Here is a 23,641-nt window from a genome sequence, read left to right on the forward strand (position 1 = left end):
CACATCTTCTCGTGGATCACAGAAGATGGTGATTATCCGACATCATCTCGGACAATTAACAAGGTATGCGGGGAAAGGTGTAAACATAAACTGGAGCGCTCTAAAACAAGAAGCAGTAACTCGTCCAGTCACAGAAAGAAACGAAATATCTCGTTCTTCCAACAGACGGTTATATCAACATCTGAGAAAAGAATATATGTCATGTGGGTAATAGTATCACCAGCAGTCGCTACGCTTCCGGGTTTTGTTGTAAACAGCGAAACTGGAGAATTAGTCTTAAAGTTATCCGCAACGAGTGCACATACAAACGGGTGTCATGAGTCACGACAAGGAAGGAGGCATAACTGGGCTGATGCCCTACCAATACGTCCACGTATTGGATCTGGTGAGCTATTTGAGAGGTCAAGTTATTGACAGGTGCTCGTCACTTCTGCTCGGGTCACCGTCGATCGCTCAATTCACTGGGTCATGAGCAGTCGACCTGCACATTGCAAATTTAACAGTGACCTGCAAACCCGCTGACATGTTTCGAATTACGTTTCTGTTCCCAAGGTTCATACAACTCTAGTTTAATGTAATCGTTTTCAATTAGCGATATTTCCTTTGAATTTGATCGATCTTGAGATGAGTCAATTGACTGCCAATAGTCAATCACCGAATCAGTCGTTCAGCCAGGTTTCTCAATTTATATCTGCAAACGACGTGTCTACATCGCTCACCTCAGTGTAGTTTAATTACCCTAATTATAATAATGAGTCGGTCATTTTTATTGATCCGTAGATATATGCTGGCTATTACTCTGATGGATGGGACTCAACCCATCAAACGTACTAGAAAAACTGTTTTACTATTAAAAGGTAATCCCAAATATGACAGAGAAATTTAGTAGCACCAATCTGAACATGAGCCCAAAGCAGATCCAAATACATGATCGTTTAGAGACACAACTAATGTATACAACACTTTTATCTGTCCCCTGTTACATTATAAAATGTTTTTCTCCTTTGTTTTGAGTAACCATAAAAGTGTTGTTGTATATATATTTCTTTAGATCTTCTCCAATATCTGTGGCTAAACATTACTCTAATTTGGTGCTATGTTGTACCCATGGACAACTCCCCTCCCCACCACCCTCAATAAACCAACAATGAAGCTGTAATCATCGCTCTACATAACCAGTGATACTATATGTGTGTTTTGCTTTTTCTTGCAACCTTGATGACCCTTGCATAATATTTGGTTATAACCCAAATATGACTTTTTATGAGCATACGTGATATATGATATTCCTGAAATCAGGATGCTACCATGAACATATGGTCAGACCACTGTTACGTTTGACATGATGATGAAATATGTGCTGTTCTTGTTCTTTGTTGCAGACAACGAACATCACACGGCTGGAAGTCGGGCCACAGACCCTTGTCCTGAAGAGTAATGAACGTCTGGAGGCTGGACCTCTACCTATGATTGTTGTTCCTCCTGGTCACTACATCAGTGTCACAGACCCAGTCAGGTCAGTTGATCTTGGTCACTACTTTAACTGTTGCAGACCCCATCAGGTGAGGTCATCTCAGTCACCAGAGCAGTGACACAGACCCCATCAGGTGAGGTCACATCAGTCACCATAAATGTGTCACAAACCCCATTAGAAGAGGTCATCTCAGGCCCCAAAACAGTCACAGACCCCATCAGGTGAGGTCATTTCAGTCACCATAATAGTGTCACAGACCGCATCAGGTGAGGTCTTCTCAGTCACTATAACAGAGTCACAGTGCCCATCAGGTGAGGTCACGTCAGTCGCCATAACAGTGTCACAGACACCATCAGGTGAAGTCACATCAGTCACCATAGCAGCGTCTCAGACTCCAGTGGGTGAGGTCACCTCGGTCACCATAACAGAGTCACAGACCCGTTCAAGTCCGTTCTTCCCCGTCAGCATGGACCTAAGAGGTCCCATCACATGTTAATCTGTGATAGTGTCACAGACCGCATCAGGTGAGGTCATCTCAGTCACCATAACAGAGTCAAAGTGGCCATCAGGTGAGGTCATGTCAGTCGCCATAACAGTGTCACAGACACCATCAGGTGAAGTCACATCAGTCACCATAGCAGCATCACAGACCCCTTTCAGGTGAGGTCATCTTGGGCCCCAGTACAGTGTCACAGTCCCCATCAGTTGAGGTCATCTTGGTCACCATAATAGTGTCACAGACCCCATCAGGTGAGGTCATCTCAGTCACCATAAATGTGTCACAAACCCTATTAGAAGAGGTCATCTCAGGCCCCAAAACAGTCACAGACCCCATCAGGTGAGGTCATCTTGGTCACCATAACAGTGTCACAGACCCCATCAGGTGAGGTCATCTCAGTCACCATAATAGTGTCACAGACCGCATCAGGTGAGGTCTTCTCAGTCACTATAACAGAGTCACAGTGCCCATCAGGTGAGGTCACGTCAGTCGCCATAACAGTGTCACAGACACCATCAGGTGAAGTCACATCAGTCACCATAGCAGCGTCTCCAGTGGGTGAGGTCACCTCGGTCACCATAACAGAGTCACAGACCCGTTCAAGTCCGTTCTTCCCCGTCAGCATGGACCTAAGAGGTCCCATCACATGTTAATCTGCCAATACTAAATGTTAGCATCACATCTGGTAGTTGGTCCAGAAAGACAGATGACAACCTCTGAGCCTTTACCGTGATGTTGCTCTTGTTAACAGTTGTATGTTTCTAGGTGTTGATGAAGATGTCTTATGTTTACTTTGTTGCTGTTTCATTTCTAGCCACTATGAGGCAGGCAAGGCATGTGAGCTCAAACTTGGGCAAAAGGAAGTAAGACTCCATCAGGTAGGTAACATCAATCAAAGGACTCATTTTCCTTTAGATACCATGGTGTTTCCAAGACAGTGAGGTCAAAATGATGTACATTAATCCATATAGATATATATTTACTGCAGAACAATTGAGGTAGAATAGGGAGGTAGCAGACAAATTTTGCATTTGGTCTGAAGTGCATTGTCCTGAGTCTGATTGTGGTGTTCAATGATCCAGTAAACAATGCCTAAAACAGAAACAGTCCCCTTTGCCATTCTTTTCTTCACCACATACTGTAGATACTACCTTCATGAGCCTGAATCTCTCTTCTTCCTTCAGGACCCATTCCCTCTTTACCCAGGTGAATCGCTCACACTGGCTCCAGAATACGTCCAGCAGCGGGGTCAGTACCAGAAGGCTGTCCGTCCCCTCCCTGTTATCAAAGCCAACCATGCCATCCGCCTTCGTGCCCTCCTAGACCTGGAGGACTCAGGGGTGAAGAGGAAAGAAGAGGAGATGTGGCAGCTGCCTGGACCGCTGACCTACATTCCTAGAGCTGATGTGGTGAGTAGGCTACATTCCTAGAACTGGTGTGGTGAGTAGACTACATTCCTTGCACTGATGTGGTGAGAAGGCTACATTCCTAGCGCTGATGTGGTGAGAAGGCTACATTCCTAGCGCTGATGTGGTGAGTAGGCTACATTCCTAGTGCTGATGTGGTGAGAAGGCTACATTCCTAGCGCTGATGTGGTGAGTAGGCTGTATTCCTAGAGCTGATGTGGTGAGTAGGCTACACTCCTAGAGGTAATATAGTGAGTAGACCGCATTCCTAGAACTGACATGATGAGAAGACTGAAATGTCATAAGATAATGTCCTAAAGTTAATGAAGCAGTGTATCTGATGAGTTCATACACTTAAAGTGTGATGTTATTAAATATTAATCAGGGGTTCAAAAATCCCATCGCCCGACGCCCGGGACAAGGCAGATTTCATTTCGGGCGTATAAATAATGATATCTTACTTGCCCATGGGCTACCTGATAATTACTGCAATGCTTACGGTTCCAACAGGTAAATGTGAGACGATACGAGAGCAAAATGAGGGAACTTTCGCAATGATAATAAACTAGAGTTATCTTTCTTTGCTATTTATCCCTCCCCGATCGGGGCCTCGCAGTAAAGCTATTGGAAACCGAAGCGAGCATTTTTATAAATGACTGACCAATCACTGACAAGAGAGCCGGCAGGCACGTTTGAGTGAACTGTCAGACCGCGGCTGAATAGCAGACAACTGCCTCGTGTTTTATAAAAAAAAAAACATGTCACAGAAACTGATGGACAGTTTTTTACAATCGGACACAGGGGTGAAAAGGAAGACCTTGGGTGATGACACCGAAGCCGAGGTTTGCACCAAACAATCTAAAGATAAAAAGTACGACAACGAGAAACGGTGTAGACAGTTTCAGAAGTCTTGGTGTTCAAAATGGCAGTGGTTACTTTACAACGAAGAAAAAGACATTATGACTTGTGAATATTGTGCACGATTTCCGTCTGTATCCACGAGACATGGGGTAAAGAACACTTTTGTCAGTGGGTGTTCAAAATTCAGAGTAGAATATCTGAAAATCCATGACAGTTCAGCCGTTCATGCCGAGTGTTTGTCATATTATTATTATATTCATAGCGGTGAAACCGGTGATTTGGAGGTTGGGGCAAGCTGCGATAAAGTAGAGAGAGACGGGAAACTTTTGAAGTGTTTTAAAAACATGGACAAGAAGAATTACGATCAAATTGAGAAACTGTTTGTGACAGCATTTCTCATTGCCAGCAAAGGAAAACCACTAAGTGATTTTGCAATGCACTTAGACTTACTTGACAGGGTTGGTGTGGACATAGGGCATAATTACATAAACATTGATGGTGCGAGCAAGTTTATTCAAGCAATTTCACATAGTTTGAAAAAAGACTTCCAATCAGATATTAATGAAGCAAACTATGTATCCATTCTTAGTGATGGGAGTACTGACTCGGCAATTCTTGAACAGGAAACTGTGTTTATTCGTTATGTAAGCCATGGTGTTCCAGTTTCATTCCATGCTGCAGTTGTAACTCTAGATCATGCTACTGCTGATGGGGTGTTGGATGGAATAAAAACTACTCTTGAAATGAACGATATTTGTTATGAAAAGCTTGTATCACATGACTGTGAGGGGCCCAAACTAGTGTCTGCAAACTTTGATGTTCTGTATAAAAACAGTGCCAATTATTACCTGTAAAGAGAGAAAAAAGACGTCCAAACAGTAAACAATAACATCAAATACCATGTTGATTTATTCTTTCACAATATCATCACAATTATGTCATAAAAATCAGGGCAAGTGGAAAATTAGTCAGGACAAGTTACTTTCTTGAAGTCACTTGCCCTGTGGCAAGTGGCTTTTAAAAAAAATTTTGAACCCCTGATTAATTATTAGCTTTCATACACTCACATGTTTATTATGTTCAGTGAAACCGGTTGTTAACTGTTGTTACTGTTGCCATGTTACAGGAAGTTGTCAAGGTTGTGCAGCCATTCATCATCAGGAATGGAGATTCCCTAAATCTACGGGCCATTCAGGACTGTTATGACAATGATGGAAAGTAAGGATGGTTGTTGATGCCTTTTAGAAAGTGGTCAAATGTAACATGTTTTTTATTACATTTTGCGAGTGAAGTCCAGATTCTAATGCTTTACTTTGTGTGATGGTGCTTGTGTGCATCTCTCTGAGAGTGTGGATTCAACTCCCTAGTGGGACTCAAGCCAAAGGTACTACACTTTGTACTTTTCTGAGAAAGTGTGGAACACCTCCAAGGGGAGCGGGACTTGAGACAACATGAGACATAGCGTCACACAAAGAAAGGTAGCTTCAGTTCTTGTACACCTTTGAGATAGGGTGAACACTAAGTATACAGAGAAGAGTCCAACAGAGGCTATCAGCTTGTCCCTTCAAGTCCTTGGTTGTCTCTCTGCTGGTCTGTCCACGCCCTTCCCGCTGTCTTCCGGCTCCCCTTTCCCTTGCCTAACCACCCTGTTTTTATGTGTACATGAATAACAACAATTTGCTTAGCTTGCTATATTTTCGACAAGTCAGCAGTTTCCACTGATTTGATAAGCTGTGGGTGACACACCGCAGACAAGTGTCCCGACACATCATTTCTAAGTGTGCACAAACAACAGTGTTACAAGTGTAATCAGATCCCCCATTTTTGGATGACTTCTTGTATTTCTGAAACAAGTACATTCAAATAGATGTACACTTGGCTTGAAGGATATGTTGTCTCTCTTAATGTACATGCCAATCAGATATTGGCCTTTTTTCTTTTCTATTTTTTTTTTTTTTTGAGTTAACTAACAAAATTAGTATGTTTGCATTTCTAAACGATAAGGACTGGAACTTCATATGACTAAAGGGAAGTAACTCTACATGGCACTGTATTACCTCCCCTGTCGAGAATCCCCTGGTTATAGGGCCCAGTTTGAGACTCCTCTGTATCAAGTTACTCACACTTTTCATATCAGGTATCCAGGTTAGCAGACAAGTGAATTTTGAACCACCTCAAGTTTGCCAGGACAGCATAACCCAGGTTCTTAAATGTAGGACAGCATTCACTATTGAACACGAAAAGGTCATATTTGGGTCATTATCGATACCAGTCGATTGAATTTTAAAGCTTACTTTATTAACTCAGCATCAGATATGAAATAACTGAAATGACCCATGTGGATATAGCTGTGTCTAGTGGTTTAAACATTCACTTGTCATGCCAAAAGCCTGGATTTGAATCCCAACATGGGTACAATGTGTGGAGCTCATTTCTGGTGTTCCTCACCATGATATTGCTGGAATATTGCTAAAAACAGCAAAAAAAATAAACTCGCTATATATTACCTGTGAATATATCTTAAAATAAACTTTTCAACTCGTCAAAATATAATGTGTATTTGAATACCCGTTTAGGGACCATTGATAATCTATGGCTAGGGGGAGTGATGATGATTTGTAATGGTAAACCATGTACAATGTGAACAACACCTGAGATTTATGTGTATCTATGCTTTCAAATAGGAATATATTTATATTCATGAAGCCTCGAGTGAACATGGATTGGTTTATTGTTTGGTTCCATTTTCAGCAAGCGAGTGACTGGTGAAGAATGGCTTGTGTCAACACCAGGGGCTTATGTACCAGGAGTGTTTGAAGAGGTGAGACAAAATCTGTTTGCTTTCTGAATTACAGTAAGTCATTGTACGGAGTGATCTGTGGGCTAGTAACCAAGACCATGACTCCTAAACTGAACACAGACTTAAAACAGTCTTAGTACTAAGGTTGCTTTGTTTAACTGCACACAGGGCTTAATGTTATGACACACGCATGCACAAAATAGCTCTAATATCCAGCAACAAGTGCTGCGCAAAGGAGATTCCAAGTGCTTGAGTAACTGGATATGGTCTGTTTGCAGTTGAAGGGTACTGATGAATTTCACTTTAATCAGTAATGTAAATGAAATAAAGTAAAATTAAGGTTGTGAATCCTCAGAATTTTACCTTGCCAACTGAAAATTCCTATCTTAGAATAATAATCAACTTTGGAAAGAGTTGGACACTGCTGACAATAGAAAATATGAAAAATCTCAAGTCTGATTCACCACTACGAACCATCAAGGTCCTTATGATCAAATGACCAGATGGTCTTACTCTTGTCAGTTATGATGCACGAAAATGTTCATGGACAGATCATTTGAAAGGCACGGACCATACTAATGGAACAGTCTACCATCTGACATTCCGTGTGTACGTTTACGTCAACACATAAGATGCATTATTACAGACATGCATGCTGTAACCACAGTCTGTTTGCAGTGAAAATGTACTGATGAAGTTTACTTTAAACAAAAAGGTAAATCAAATAAAGTGAAGTTAAGGTTGCAAATCCTCATAATTTTACCTTGCCATTTGAAAAGTTTCAGGATTTTGTTCAACTTAGGATAAAAATTGTTTAAAAAACAATCATAGTTTCAAATCGCTATTATTGGTTTGTATTACAAGAGTTCATGCACATTAAACAAAATACCAAGACAGTGTTCGCGTTAGTGCAGAAACATGTTTTTCAAGCAAAACAAATAATAAAACCAAAATCACAAAAAATATTTAGCATGCAGCTTTTGGACACATAGATTCTGATCTACATAATTTTAGAAAGTATCTTAAAATTGCTACATAAACACAACCAATAAATTTTAACATGATTCCGGATTGGGCTGAAATTTCTTGCGCAAAAAGTTTGGACTACATATTTATGACTTTATTTCTGCACAGAGTCATACAAAACCTACCGCAACCACTGCCAAGAACATCGGAGGGTTGGTCTAACTTAACACTCATCACATACTGCACATGCATTTCTTTCTCTGTTTCAACTACTGCGCTTACTCCCTTGTAATACAAAAAAGTTCATAAGCGATTTGAAACTATGATCATTAGTTGGCTCATGACGTATTTATAAAATTTCTGATAATTAGAGAATTAAGATGGATAAATATTCACTTCAACTGTATTGTGTTTCACTGTAGGTACTCGGTGTGAAATCAAAGATAACCTTGACCCATGATGCTGGCCTTCACCTTCGTGCCACTCGGACATTAACTGATGCGTATGGTGACAGCAGGTAAATTATGTGGTTAAATCATCCTTTTGTCCATTTGGGTCATTCGGACTGCAGCTGTGGATAGACTTAGTATGTGTTGTATTACCCATTCTCAGTGAAGTACAGATTCCTGTACTTTGGTTGGGTTTGGCTTGATTTGGTTAGTTGTTTCTATGCTTCACTGATCAATATTCCAGCTGTGTGGCGCCGGTTTGTAAATAATTGAGTCCGGACCAGACAGTTAAGTGGACAATAGCATGAGCATCAATCTTTACACTTGGGATATGATGACTTATGTCATCCAACTGAGCAAGCCTTACTACCCAATCTCATTGGTCTGATTTTACAACAGGCATGGGTTTCTGAAGACTGATTCTCAATTTTTTAGGGGTTGGGCCCCATCTGGAGACTGTGTTCATAGTCATGGATATGTTAATTGTTTGGTATCAAACTTGTGTGTTTTTCAAAAGTTGACTACAGTCCCCCATGCTTGTCATTAGTGTAGATCACTTGACTATTTAGAGGTGGCCATTTTGTTTGCCACAGTGTTGCAACAGAAAACAAACGACCCTTGCTAAATGTTCCACTTAGATAGTTTCCCAACAACCTATGTTACAAGAAGCATTTGAAACACAAAGGAGCAAATGATGGCCAGTCTTTGTACCCCAATAATTGTAGCTCACAAAAATAAATCACTGGATAAATGTATGTACTGATGTGAAGTACACTCAGTGAAGGGTGTGTGATGTTTTTGTTGCAGGTTGGCTGGAGATGAATGGCTTCTGACAGGAGAAGAAACTGATAGTTATTTTCCTGAAGTTGGAGTGGTAATTCAGTCCTAGTTCATAGATGTTTTGGTAAAGAATATGAGTGTGTGAGTGAGTATGGTTGGATGCTACTGTAATCAATATTTCAGCAATATCACGGAACACACCAGAAATGGACTTCACATATTGTATCCATGTAGGGAATCAAACCCGGGACTTCTATGCGACAGGCGAACACTTAAACCACTGGGCCATTCCACCACCTTGGTAATGAATGTGTATAAGATTTAGAGGTGATGTGTGATGTATGTGTTGTCATTGATATGTGTAGGTGATCTTGTGGTATAAGGGACCGATCCCTATTTATAGGTAAGTGTTGTGATGATGATTTAGTGGGGAGGGCGGGTACTCATTTTGTTCTGGGGAGGTAGGGGGATCATCACTTGTACAGATGATGATTAAAAATTATGGGATGGGGAGTGGTGGATCACTAATTTTGTACAGTACACGCAGGATGGGTCTCTTACTTTGTACATACTTTTTTTTGAGGAGGTGATTCACGGGGATGGGGATTCACGTCGCATATGCTTCACCATAAAAATCATCACCCCTATCCATAAATTATCCTCGATCGTATTGATGTGATCAGTACAGTGGAAGCTGTCTAAACAGGCACTCACAGGGACTGAAGAAATGATCCTGTTTAGACAATGTGCTGGATTGGAGAGCTGATGATAAATGTATATGCCACCGATGGGACTGAGATTTTGTGCTGGTGTTTACAACTTGCCGGATTGGACAGATGCCAGTAATGACAGCTTCCACTGTAATTAGAAGGTGTGCACAAAGATGTAAATGCGTGCTATATTTGTATTTGCGTCTTTGTGTACACCTTCTGCTGATGATGTAGACTCTGTGGGTGCAGTCAGTGCTGTTGCTGGAAATGATGATGGTGTTTTCCCAATATTTTTTGCGACTGTGGTGTACATAATTTTGATGTAGGTGTAAGTAATGATAATAAAGATAACTGTACATTTATAATTCACTAAATTCCATTCACTCGGTGAATGCTCATAGCTCAACAGTCTTTATTACCCTAGGTAATCCAGCCTGCCAGTAAGGCACTAGGATATTCATCACATGACTTATCCCACCAGGTACCCATTTTCTGCTGGGCGAACAGTTGTAAGGTAGTTGAAAAAGCCTTCACTCATGACAATAAAGCCCCGAGTTTGATTCCCCACATGGGTACAATGTGTGAAGCCCATTTCTGGTGTTCCCTATTGTGATGTTTCTGGAGTATTGCTAAAATCAGCATAAAACACAACTAACTCACTCACTCACTCACTCACTCACTTTGTTAATGATGTGCATGAAATAGTTAAAGACAGTGTTGATGTAGTCGGTAACCAAGACATGTCCTGCTGCAGGAGGTCGTGAAGCAGGTGAAGAAGACAGTGGTCAGCAAGGGTCAGTACTGTGTTGTCCTTGACCCTGTAGATGAAGACAAGAGGCCATGCCTTGGAAAGCGGGTGCTGAAGAAGGGGTTGTGTACATTTTTCCTTCATCCAGGTAAACAAGAGCGGCACATTTCCTTACTCTCGACTTTTCACACAGTCACAATGACTGAGGCAGTTTTAATTCTATCACCTTAGAAGACAAGTTAGCCAGAAAATATGCCTGTTGTCTTAAACGTTTCAGCTGGTAATAAACTTGTCATTTCAGTGGCAAAACAGTACAGATATTACAGGTATCAAAGCGGGGAATGCAGTATTAGGTTCTGTTCGTATGTTTGTATGAAGTGGAATATCTTGAGAACTTTTCTTTAGATTTTTTTCATATTTGGTACCTAGGTTCACCACAGTATAAGAAAGGTCCCAGTCAGATTTGGTGACCTTGACCTTTATTTCAAGGTCAGAATGGGATGTTGACGTTTTACCCTTGCCATCGAGATATCTCACTGGATTTTCTTCATATTTAAGATAGGGCTTGTCTTGGCAAGGCGCCAGCCCCAGCCAATTTTGGTGACCTTAAATCCACTTAATTGTCAAAGTGTTGTTGACACTTTGAAGATGCCAGCATGTTAAGGTGCATGTTAAGCTGGTCGGCAAGATATCTCAAGTACTGTTTGCTGGATTTTCTTCATATTCAACAACAAATTTTATCTAAGGCATGTGCAGGGCCCAGTTGATTTCAAGGTCACTGTGACACTTTGAATATTCCAGCATATTACACAGCCTGTTAAGATTGTCAGCAAGGTAAAGACTTTGTACACTTTCAAGACTTTCCTTGAATGTTTTTCAATAAGCAATTTCTTAAATACCATTTGGGCATATATTTCATACTCTAAGACATTAATGTCAAAGTCCGAGTGAACCTTGAAAATATTTGTGTGTTTGAACAACTACAAACGGGATCGAGTGGCAGGCTTGGTTGACAAATGTCAGTGTATCGCTATTGAGTAGATCAGTGCTCATGCTGTTGGTCACTGGATTGTCTGGTCCAGACTGTATTGTTTACAGACCACTGCCATATAGCTGGAGTATTGCTAAGTGTGGTGTAAAACCAAACTCACTCACTCACTGAAAGTTATGACATTTTGTGTCTTCCCATGTTTAGGTGAGAGGCTTGAGGATGGCATACAGAACTCCCATGTCCTGTCAGCTGATGAGAGCCTCGTCCTCCAGGCCACGGGAGCATTTACTGATGATATGTTTAAAGGTATGGACAATATTATATTATTATTATTATATATTTAAAGGAGTGGCTAGTAATAACCTGAGTAGGCTTGTGTTAATGTATCAGATCCCACAGATCCCATCTTACTTTGCCTTTGTTCACCAGCAGAATAAATGGGTGCCCAGTAGGATAAGTTATGTGCTTATTAACCTTCTTGTGCCTTGGATGCAGCTTTAGGTATCTGAGGTAATTATGTGCCATGCTTTAATTGTTGTTGTCCTCAGCATGCATGAGATTAGCGCATTACAAATGCACTTATTATACTAAAGCCATGTGAAGCTTGTTTATTTGCAAAAGTGAAGAGTTTTTACATATTGTTTTTTTTTTTTCAACAGGAAAGCCTAAAAGAAAGCCAGGTGATTTGTGGTTGATCCGAGGACCACTCGAGTACATCCCACCCATTGAAGTGGAGATTGTGAAGAAAAGGTAATGATATCTTGTAGTGTTATAAGACTGGTAGTGGTGTCCTATCCTGTTAATGTACCATGAAGAGAAGTCGGTCTACCCACACTTCGAAATAAAGATCTTGAGGAGTTCTAGATCTATCCACCCTTTGTCGAAATTGGAACTTGTGAAGGGATGGTAGGTTGATCAAATCAGACTCCTAAGTAGTGATTGGGAAGAGAATTTAGCCCTTGTTGTTGAATAATGTGAATCACAAGGTATCACAAGACATCTCTCTTATTTGTTCCAGAGAAACTATGCCGCTTAGCAAGAATGAGGGTATCTATGTTCAGAACAGGCAGACAGGGAAGGTACGTTCACAAAATCAGATGCTGGTGGTAATGGACAATAATGTACTCTGCAAGATTTACTACAATTCAGACTAGCTAATGAGACAAAGGACACACTATCTGGCAGGATGGTAAAGTGGACACTCCTTATGCCAAACATTGGTGTTTAATTTCCCACATGGGTACAATATGTGAAGCCAATTTCTAGTCTCCCCTGTTGTGATGTTGCATGAATATTGCTAAAAGCAGCATAAAAGTCCACTCAAGTCTCACTCACACTCCCACTGACCCATCCTGTCACTCACTCACTCACTCACTCACTCACTCACTCACTCACTCACTCACTCACTCACTCACTCACTCACTCACTCACTCACTCTGCTTTTCTCCATACAGTTTGACCCCATTTTCAGAGTTAACAAATGTGCAGATAAATGATTTTATGAGCAATATTTTGGTAGGGAACACCAGAAATGGGCTTCACACATTGTACCCATGTGGGGAATTGAACCCATGTCTTTCACCACTAGGCTACTGCACCGGCCCCGCCATGAAGAGACCGGCCATCAGAGATATTTTTCAAGTTACCATTCAACGTTATTTCGCACTGAGGGGTCCCGAAGTCACCTGTTTGATAATTTATGACTGTCTCTTCAGATAAGAAGTGTGATGGGGCCATGCTCGTACATGCTGAATGCACACGAGGAACTATGGGAGAAACCATTAACTCCAGAGGTTGAGGAGATACTCAGGTACCCAGTGGACTCTTCCATAATTATCTTCAAATGATGGTTTTCACAACTACATGTATATCATAGAAGAATTTAAATATTTTATCAACTTGCGGAAATAAGGATTGGTTGGTGTAGGGGTGGAAATATTTGTTGTTTTGTATTTTGACTTCATATCATTCAGCAATGTAATCATTTAATATTGCATCCAGTACAGTTCTGTAAAATTAAGCATTTCCCTCTTTTAAGATCCTTTCATCACTGAAATTCAAGTCACTATGATGAAAGCATCTGCCAATACTATATTTGCATATCATCGTACGTCTAGATTCCTGTTAGGTGACGTTTATAAAAAATTAATGAGCTTTGGCATATGATCAAAGCCATATAAATCCCTGCTTCACCTGTATGCTGTCTGTCAAGAGTCAGGTCTTACCTCTTTATGTTCATAGAGATAGCAAATGAAGTGTTTTTAGAAAATATGATGAATAAGAAATAATAATATGTATTGCAAGCCTTTATTATGTAAGATGTCATTTATGATTGCTTTCCCATGACGTAGACAGAGTAAGGCCCTCTGCTAAATGGAGTTTCATTGAAGTGTTAATGTGTCTGTTTTTTTAAATATTTCCAGGAATGGTGGTGGCATCGGTGATGGAAACATTCGAAAACTGGCATACTACGAGCAGTCCATCAATCCAAGTATTCTCATGGTACTGTTGATATTGAGCACAATACTGTTGTTTCATCACTGTTATAAAAAAACACATGTCAAATGTTTTGTAATTAAAAACAAGTCAGTAAGATGAGACTTGACATAAATTTATACACTAATTTAGGCCAGTGTTGTCATGCTAGTTTATGATCACTATCACTGACTGTCTGACAGTAGATGTTAAGGAGATAAACATACTATGTTTAAAAACCAGAGGTATATAACAAAATTACAATAAATCTAAATTTAATTCAAAACCAAACATGTAGATTTGATGTGTTGTTCCTGATCAGCACACAGGTATATCTAATGTCTAGATTTGACAATGGTTGACATCTTGTAGAGGTGAGGAAGAGCTATGTTTGTCGTAAAAGGCGACTAATGGGATTGGGTGATCAGGTTAGCAGACATGGTTGACACATGTGATCATAGCCCATTTTGTGTAGATCAGTGCTGATGATGGTGATCACTTGATTGTCTGAACCAGATTCAATTATTTACATTTATAGCTAGAATATTGCTGAGTCCAGTGTTAAACAACAAACCAAACAACTATTTGTCAGTTATGGCCTGGCCATTCAGATCTGTATCCTACTGATTTCACTTATTATGTTTTCTTTCATTTTTTTTTCTCAGGGCAGAAACAGAACCAAAATAGTTACATACCGTTGTCCCGGTAACACAGCTGTCCAGGTGAGTTGTGCATGAACAGGTGATTAATATTTGTGGAAAAGAGAATGAAAATTGTAGAGGTAACATGCATACACTATGGTATAACATGGTTGTTTATGTTGTTTGTTTAAATTGTTACCCTGGTAGCAGTACACTGAAAGACATTTCTAAAAACATGTTACAATATGTATGTTATTTTGGTAGTGTATGTTTTGATTATGCTAAGTCTGAAGGAAGAACTATTTGCACTAACACCTCAAGTTTTGTTTTGCTGTTTACACAGACATAAGAAGTAATATATATATAGAAAATTCTCTCACATAATTGACCCATGAAGGTCTGGGGTAGAATAGGCCTTCAGCAACCCATGCTTGCTGTAAAAGGTGACTATAAGAGGCGAATAACAGGATTGTGTGGACAGGCTTGCTGCCTTGGTTGACACATTTTATCATTTCCGCAGATTGGCGCAGATTGATGGTCATGTTGTTGATCACTGGATTGTCTGGTCCAGACTTGATTATTTACAGACCACTGCCACATAACTGGAATATTGCTGGGTGCAGCATAAGCCTAAACTCACTGACTCATTCACTCACTCACTCACTCACTCACTTACTGTCACATAATTTGTTGTTTGTTTGCTGTAACAAAAGGCAAACTCTTCAAGTCTTCAAAATATGTTTGGTCCATGATCAATTTTTCCCATTTTCCTGAACCAGTACTTGATCACACTTGTGACAATCTTGCAGGTGTACAATTATATGCAAAAGACTGCGAGGGTAGTGCTCGGGCCAGACCTCATCATCCTGGGTCCACATGAAAACTTCAACGTGCTCAGTCTCAGTGGTCAGTAGATACTTGATGTACTGGCCATAGATATATTTAATTCCAGTTTTGTGTTCATCGTTGTCCATTTACTTAATTACCCATGAATCTCTGGGTTAGGCTTGATCTTCTATAACCAATGCTTGTCCTAAGAGGTGACAAATGGGATCAGGTGGTCAGGCTTACTCACTTTACACATTCTATCCCATTTCCTCAGATCGATGCTCTTGATCACTGGATCACGCACTCATCGACTTAATTTCAAGTGATCCCATTCTTCTATGTTTCATATTGTACTGTTAGTGCTTTAAGAGCCTATCTTGTTTGTATGACAAAGTGGTCTCATCTCCAGTGTTTAATTTTGCATGGGATTTGGGATCCTAAAAGGTAATAATCCTGATTAGGCCCTGCCCTTTCTACATACATATGTAATTATGAAATAAATATTAGGTGTACGTACAATGACATCTGTAAGATTGAAGCTGGCCACAAAACTACCAACTGCTGTGATGATGAAAACTTGTACATTTTATTATATTTCACTCTAAAGAGAGTGTGATTTTTAATTTCTTTTTTTTTGTTTGTTTGTGTGTGTGTACATCAGCTGGCAAGCCCAAGAAAGCCAATGCTTTGAAGTCACTATGCATGATGTTGGGGCCAGACTTTATTACAGATATTCTTGAGGTAAGAAGATCTTTGCATTCCATGATTTTTATAGAGAAGCATATCCCTCCCCTTCGCCTTCTCCACCTGTACAAAACAACGACGCCCCATCCACCCCACCACCCCTTCTAGGGAATCACTACATTAACCCCCTAGCCGTAAGTTTTGAATGTTTCCTATGTATTTTGTTTTAAATTATTTACATTGATTTTTGCAAAATATGATTTCAAGTTGAAATGTGCAAATGTTGTGAATCATCCTGATTTGCCAAAGTCCCACTTTGGCCATTGTGATATTGTTGACCAATCATTGATTGAGACTGAACATTACCCATAACCCATTATCCATTCTTATGTTTCTGTGACACGTAGAACTTACTTAACATGGCTTATGTTTTTTGCATGCAGGTTGAGACTGCAGATCATGCAAGACTAAAAATCCAAATAGCATTCAACAATCATTTCGAGGTAATTATTTATATATTTCAAGAAATGATGATATTTTTTTAGTTATTTACATAGATTTTTTGTTTATATTTATAAGATACAATAAATATATGTTATATTCTGTAAATGTAGATAATTTCTTCACTGCTCATGAGGGGAGGTTGTAAAGCCTAGTGGTTAAAGCCTTCACCTTCTTGCTAGAAGATCCAGGTTCAATTCCCCACATGGTTGCAATTTGTGGAACCCATTTCAGGTGTCTGATATTGCTGCAATATTGTTAAAAGCAGCATAAGACTAAATTCACTCACTCACTACATCGAACTTGAATGTGTGATTCACTTTCAGTATTATCGAAATGATGATGAAAGTCTGAAGCAAATGTTTGCTGTACCGGACTTTATCGGCTTTGCCTGTCGACAAGTTGGTAAGTATGATGTTGTTCCCCTAAACTAGATCCTGTTTCACAAATTAAAGCTAAAGGAGCATTACGATTGTCATAGCTCCTATGGAGGGCCCCATTTTACAAGGTTGTTATGGCACTATAACTTCAAATGTGTCATACCTCCTATCTAGGGCCCTGTTTGACAAATTTGATTCACTGCGGCATCTGTCATACCATTTGTGCAGGGTCCCATCTCACAAAGCTAACTCAGCATTATGAATGTCATACCTCCTGTAAAGGGCCCCATTTCACAAAGCTAACTCAGCATTATGAATGTCATACCTCCTGTAAAGGGCCCCATTTCACAACGCTGTTGTAGTACTCCTATACAGGGACCTATTTCACGATGGTAACTTAGCACTGACTGTTGTACCTCCTAAATGGGCCCATTTCTTCAAGCTATTTCAGTGCAGCATCTGTTGTTCCTGCTATACAGGGACCTGTTTCATAAAGCTGTGGTAGCACTTTGACTTTCATACCTCCCATACAGGGTCCCTTTTCACAAAGCTAACTTAGCACTACGTATGAAATAACTTCTATGTAGGGCCACATTTCACAAAACCTTTGAAGCACTATGACTGTCATAGCTCCTGTATGACAGTCCATGGCCCCATTTCACAAAGCTAATTTAGCACTACGAATGTCATACCCCTATACATGAAATCTGTAGGGCTATGATAGCTTTCTGAAACAGGGTTCAGGAGCACTGCTGTCTGCCTGATTTTAGTGGGTCATTCTTATCCATTTCCAATCTTTTCACCCTCAGACACAACTGGAATATGTTACAGTGGAAAATATGACTCATTAGTTTTGGAATTACACTTTCTTGGTGAAGTACAGATTCCAGTACTTTTGTAGGTGTCAGTATTGGGTATTTCTGAGCGGTAATCTGCTCAAGAGTTGTTTCCCCTTGGACACACTCATGGGATGTGAACCAAGCATATGTACTTGCAGTTGGATGAAGAAGAAAGTTTGTTCTGGTCGAGACACAGCTTCGTGATATGACAGCAGGGTCCCATCAGGGATTTGAACCTAAACTCTCAGAGTTACTTAATTGGCAGCACACAAAGGCAGCCATCTTACTCACTCAGCCACCACTACTTCCACCAAAATGGAAGTGTGACAACTGGTAGTTCAGACCTCAGATTTCTGTACCCCTCTGGCAAGTGTGATTTAACAGACTCCCATGCTTGAAAGTCATGAATACACAAAGCCATTTAGAAAGTTGTCAAATGTAACACAATTTTCCACCATTTCTTCGGAACACCTCTTTCCAGGAAGCCGAATCAGGGGTGCCGTTGCCCTGGTTCCCTTTGATGAGTTCCACAGACACTCCCTGCAGATCATACGAACGGCCGTTTTCGGTATCAATCCTGTGAACAAGCAGCTGAGGACACACATCAGGTTCAGTGAAAACAACCTGGTAGGTGGCAATGAAACTGTATAACAATTCATTACTGTCCTTTGTGTCTTCTGTGGCTACCACGGGCAGTGGGGTAGACTAGTGGTTAAAGCATTCACTCATCCAGCCAAAGACCCGGGTTTGATGCCCTGCATGGGTGCAGTGTGTGAAGACCATTTCTGGTGTTCTGATATTGCTGGAATGTTGTTAGAAGCGGCATGAAACCAAACTCACTCTCTCACTGTTTGGTACTGTCATGTCAGTCATATACCATCACTGATTGCTCTGCTGCAGAAGCTAATTAGCTGCCTTTTTACACACAAGCCACTGTTTTCAAACTGTGATGGATGTTGATATTGGATGTTTCTGAGGAGAAAAAATAAGGGATTTCATGAAAGCACAAGTGTTCCCTTATTTTCCTCCAGGTTTCTTCAAGTCTATGCGTTACAAAGCTTGTGAAGAAACCTGGAAAAATGTAAAGAAACACTTGTCCTTTCATATTATCCCTTATTTTTTACCTTCAGTATATGTACATTGATGCACGAAGCTTTTGACATAAGCAAGTTGGATGTAAGTTTAGATTTGTAATCGTATGATGTTGATCAAAACTGTTTCGTGACAGATACAAACTAATACAGTTTGAATCTCCACATGTGTGCAGTGTTTGAAGCCCATTTCTTGTATCCCCTATGGTGATATTGCTGGAATATCAGAGGAGTGCAAAACCAAACCTCACTAACTCATGCCTTTACATCCCCAGGTAATTACCAATATCGATGTTCAAAGCATCGAGCCATCAGATGTGAAGATGAGGGACAGCCTCAGCAAGTCAATACAGATGGCCATAGAGATTGCAACAAGGTTTGTTCTTGATGTTTGTTTTCAGCAACCATCTTCTAGGTCTAGGGATATGGCAGTCCAGGGATGGTAGCGTAGCCTACTGGTTAATGCATTTGCTTGCCACATTGAAGATCTGGGTTTGATTCCCCACATGGGTACAATGTGTGAAGCCCATTTCTTCTGTCTTGTACTGTGACATAGCTGGAATATTGCTGAAATCGGTGTTATAATAAATTCACTCTCTCACTCACTAATACCTAATTATGTTAAACTATGGCTTGTACCACAAGTAACCCAGCCCCATTATCTCTAAAGTTTCTTTGACCTCTGAATAACAGTTATATACAATTAAACAGACCAAGGACTCAGTTTGTGTGGACCAATATTTGCCAATTATATTAGTCCCTTCAATGTAGGGATATATGCTGGACAAAAATAGTTAGGGATATAAATAGTGAATAATGATCTACTTATTCACTGACACACTGATGGAATATGAAGATCCCTAACTTATTTTGTCCAGTATAGATTAGAATAGGGTCTCTTGTGTCCTTTGCTGGATGTGACCAGTAAAGATCCATGTTAAGTTGGTCTTCAGAAACCCATACTTGTCATAAGAGCTATCAAGCTATCCCAAATCAATGCTCATGATTTTGATCACTGGATTATTTTGTCCAGATTCAATTATTGACAGACCACCACAATATAGCTGGAATATCGCTCAGTGCCACCTTAAACAACAAACATGGAAACATTTCCTGTCTTAAAAGGTGACTGAATACTCACTTTCTTTCTCCATTTTGCATCATTGTTCGTCATTGTTGTGTGTTATTGTTCCCCAATATCATGGATCATTGTTCCCGAGTATCTTGGGTAATTGTTCCCCATCATTATTCTCCAGTATCGTGGGTCATTGTTCCCCATTGTCGGGAATAGCCACAAGCAGTCTTGAAAGTTGTAAATACTGTACAGGTCCATTGAGAATGCAGCAGCCCACGAGGCTGACAAGATCGAACAGGCAGCACGAGGTCAGCTGGAGAGACAGAAGCTGGCCAATGAGAAGGATGCAGAGAAGGAGAGAGCCAACTTGCTGCATCTTTGTGCTATAGCTGCAGCTGTCGAGTCAACTGGGCAAGCCAAGGCTGAAGCACAGGCCCAGGCAGAGAGGATGCTCATAGAGTGTCAGAGTGAGATCGAAGGTGAGTTGTATATGATACAGAGGGACTTTTATGGAAGAAAGTTGCCAGGTCAAACATACATTCAGGGCATTTTTTTCTCATATTGGAATGGTCACTTCCATCATAGCAAGTGTCTGCTTTTGTTTAATATTTGTAAATCTTGAATAATATATGACTTAGAATTAGCAGAGGATGACTCAAACTGGGACTGTCAGTATACATGTTCAGTCTATGGGTTACAATCTATGGGTTTTTTTTCAGCTGCAAAACTGAAAGCAGAGGCAGAAGCAATAGAACACCAAGCAAAACTGGAGACACAGAGCATGGTAAGACATAAACATGAACACTTACTTTTTGAAATTACTTTTTTACTTTTTTTTCAGAACTTGCATTTCTTATGTTGTTCAGTATATTCATGACACACCACCATAGAGCATGGTACAGTCCATTTGGTTCAAAAGTGGACCAATGAATTGCAGTCTAGTAAGCAAAAAAAATTGTCTGGTCCAGACTCAACCACTACCATATAGCGTGAATATTGCTGAGTGCAGCTTTAAAAACAAACCAAATCTTGAGAAGAATTCCATATGGATCTGTTTTCATAAGATCCCAACACAGTGGGACTTGCAGCAGACAACTAAACTGGTCAGGTCCATTACAAGTCATTGTTCAATAAAGGCAGGCAACTGTGTTTCTTAATATCAAACACTGGTGTGCTTAGACAAGAATCCAAGATGTACAGGCCTCACTGATATAGATTATTTAACATGTTTTTGCTTAAGAAACATTCATTTACACTACTTTAATATGCATGTCATTAGGCGTTAACTCTTGCATAAAGTTACTGTTTGAGGTTCCAAATGTGAGGAGGGTATTGTGACTTGTGTGCAGGTGAGGAGAGGGGAGCTGAACTACCTGCGAGGTCATAACGAGCTTTACCTGGACAAAGAAAGAAGAAAGGCGGAGATTGAGGTGATACAAATCCAGATATGTTCTCCTTTCATGCAGCTTTGATTTGCTGACATTGTGCATGCGATTTTCTATTACCACATGATTTGATCATAATCAGCAAGCTGTGTTATCATTTCTTGATCCTTTTCCACGTATTGATACCCTCGGTGGCTGCATCTATGTTTTAATGGGGAATATTCTCTTTCAAATAAAGAGAAATTACAACAGAGTAATTGTTATATTATTGGCAATCATGGTTTTACTAAATAATACTTTATTCTGATGATACCTGTAAAGATCCGGGTTAGAACTGGTCTTCAGCAACCCATGCTTGTCAACTGAGGGGATGGGTGGTCAGGATCGCTGACTTGGTTGACACATGTCGTCGTCTCCCAGTTTGTGTGGAATGATACTCATGGTGTTGATCACTAAATTGTCTGCTCCAGACTCTATTATTTACCGACTGTCATCATGTATCTGGAATATTGATGTGTGCTGCATTAAACGACAAACCAACCCAATCATTCTGATGACCAAGTCTGATGACCAAAGGGAAGCAACTCTTGTGTGTTTTCTTTCAATTCACAGGGCGTTCAAAGTAAATGAATTTTCAACATTTTTTGTTGAAACTTTTGACCATTACTTTCTATTTTCAGGTGAACAAATTCCAGGAGATGATTGAGAGTATTGGCCAAGAGACCTGTGCAGCCATGGCCCAGGCGGGCCCAGATACTCAGGTGAGACATTTTGTGTCCTGTAGGAATTCCTCCACAGAACCCATGACAATCCAGGGTAGAGCTGATCTTCAGTACCTCATGCCTGTGGTAGGGGCAACTACTAGAGCATGTGGTCAAGCTTGCTGACTTGGTTCACTCATGTCTTCGTAACCCAGTGGTGTAGACAGATGCTCATGCTATTGATCGGTGGATTGCCAGGGCCAGACTCGATTATCACCAGACTGCAGCCATGTAGCCAGAATGTTGCTGAGTCGGCATTAAACGACAACCAACCAACTTCAGTGTTACCTTTGTTTTTCAGATCCGCTTGCTGCAGGCTCTCGGGATGCAGAGTGTGTTGTTCACTGATGCCAAGAATCCCCTCAACCTGTTCAACACGGCAGGTGGTCCTGTAGGCATGGAAACGGATGGGCAGGCATCTGCCTGAAGTGCTGCATCCACTCCAATAACTGGTTCTGATAGTCATTGCTAGAAGTATGGCTTACCAATCAGGACCCTATTTCACAAAATCATCATAGTGAAGAGGTGATCGTACGTCCCATATTTTATCACAGACTTACGATTGTGCTATGGTCACTTTGCGAAATGGGCCCCAGTTCACAAAATTTCAGCAGTTCATATTCAGTTTAATGATCTGTTGGAGGAATCGAATTGAAAGTTCACTGAAGTTACCAATATTAGATGTTTCTTAGTTCTGAAAAACTAACATATGATCAAGAGGCAGAGGTTTTGGATGAAGTAATTGTTATATGATGGGCAAAGACACTGAAGTCAATGAGAAGCATGGGTAGCTCAGTCATCAAAGATACCTCTATTTGCTATGCAGAGCTCCGTCCTGTGGGCATGACAGAAACTTGAGATCATCTGCAATTTTATTTCTGAGATTGTCAGCACTATACCCATGTTCATGGATTTCACCAAAGTGATAAGGCTAAATGAAAAGTGAAATGTTTCTCAGTCATCTGCGCGTCACTTTTATTTGTGCGTGTAACAATTTTTTATTTCCATTTGAAAAAAATAGTTTTGACTTTTGTCACGGCCCGATCATCCATTTGTCCACTATAAGAATGAGTGTCTGTAAGAACAAGTGTGAGTGAATCTGCAACTCATTATAACGTCCTAAACTGCCCAAGCTGTATTTCTGGGAGAAAAAAGTAAAAATGTGTTCCTCCCATGTCACTTTTTTTCTATCAAACATTTTTAAGAAACTCCAACTGCCCTCATCACTTTTGAAACATTAAATTATATTTTGAGCAACCTAAACATGTGACACCTGCATCACTTAGGCTGTCCTTCC

The 23,641-nt window shown here is 40.4% G+C and overlaps 1 protein-coding gene across 1 annotated transcript; it reads left to right on the plus strand.

Moving 5' to 3' along the window:
* Window positions 1-215: 215 nt before the first annotated feature.
* On the plus strand, window positions 216-22,854 carry LOC137265427 (major vault protein-like). The gene is made up of 26 exons (XM_067800826.1): window positions 216-385; window positions 1,383-1,516; window positions 2,788-2,851; window positions 3,158-3,382; window positions 5,367-5,458; window positions 6,992-7,061; window positions 8,429-8,523; window positions 9,263-9,329; window positions 10,700-10,841; window positions 11,889-11,990; window positions 12,344-12,434; window positions 12,703-12,763; window positions 13,400-13,494; window positions 14,108-14,186; window positions 14,825-14,881; window positions 15,610-15,706; window positions 16,290-16,369; window positions 16,756-16,815; window positions 17,140-17,218; window positions 18,514-18,659; window positions 19,399-19,499; window positions 20,451-20,677; window positions 20,918-20,982; window positions 21,548-21,628; window positions 22,264-22,344; window positions 22,646-22,854. Exons 1-26 carry the CDS (start codon window positions 317-319, stop codon window positions 22,769-22,771), a joined length of 2,586 nt encoding a protein of 861 aa, XP_067656927.1. The 5' UTR covers window positions 216-316; the 3' UTR covers window positions 22,772-22,854.
* Window positions 22,855-23,641: the final 787 nt, after the last annotated feature.

The sequence above is a fragment of the Haliotis asinina genome, chromosome 15, assembly GCF_037392515.1.
Source record: "Haliotis asinina isolate JCU_RB_2024 chromosome 15, JCU_Hal_asi_v2, whole genome shotgun sequence".
Classification (NCBI taxonomy): domain Eukaryota; kingdom Metazoa; phylum Mollusca; class Gastropoda; order Lepetellida; family Haliotidae; genus Haliotis; species Haliotis asinina.

Bases quoted from the DNA above. Each gene is read 5' to 3' on its own strand.
- LOC137265427 (XM_067800826.1), top strand. From the start codon at position 317: ATGAGTCACGACAAGGAAGGAGGCATAACTGGGCTGATGCCCTACCAA. The intron at 11,991-12,343 runs GTATGGACAATA...TTTTTTCAACAG, and splicing joins TACTGATGATATGTTTAAAG to GAAAGCCTAAAAGAAAGCCA. The intron at 18,660-19,398 runs GTAGGTGGCAAT...TTACATCCCCAG, and splicing joins GGTTCAGTGAAAACAACCTG to GTAATTACCAATATCGATGT.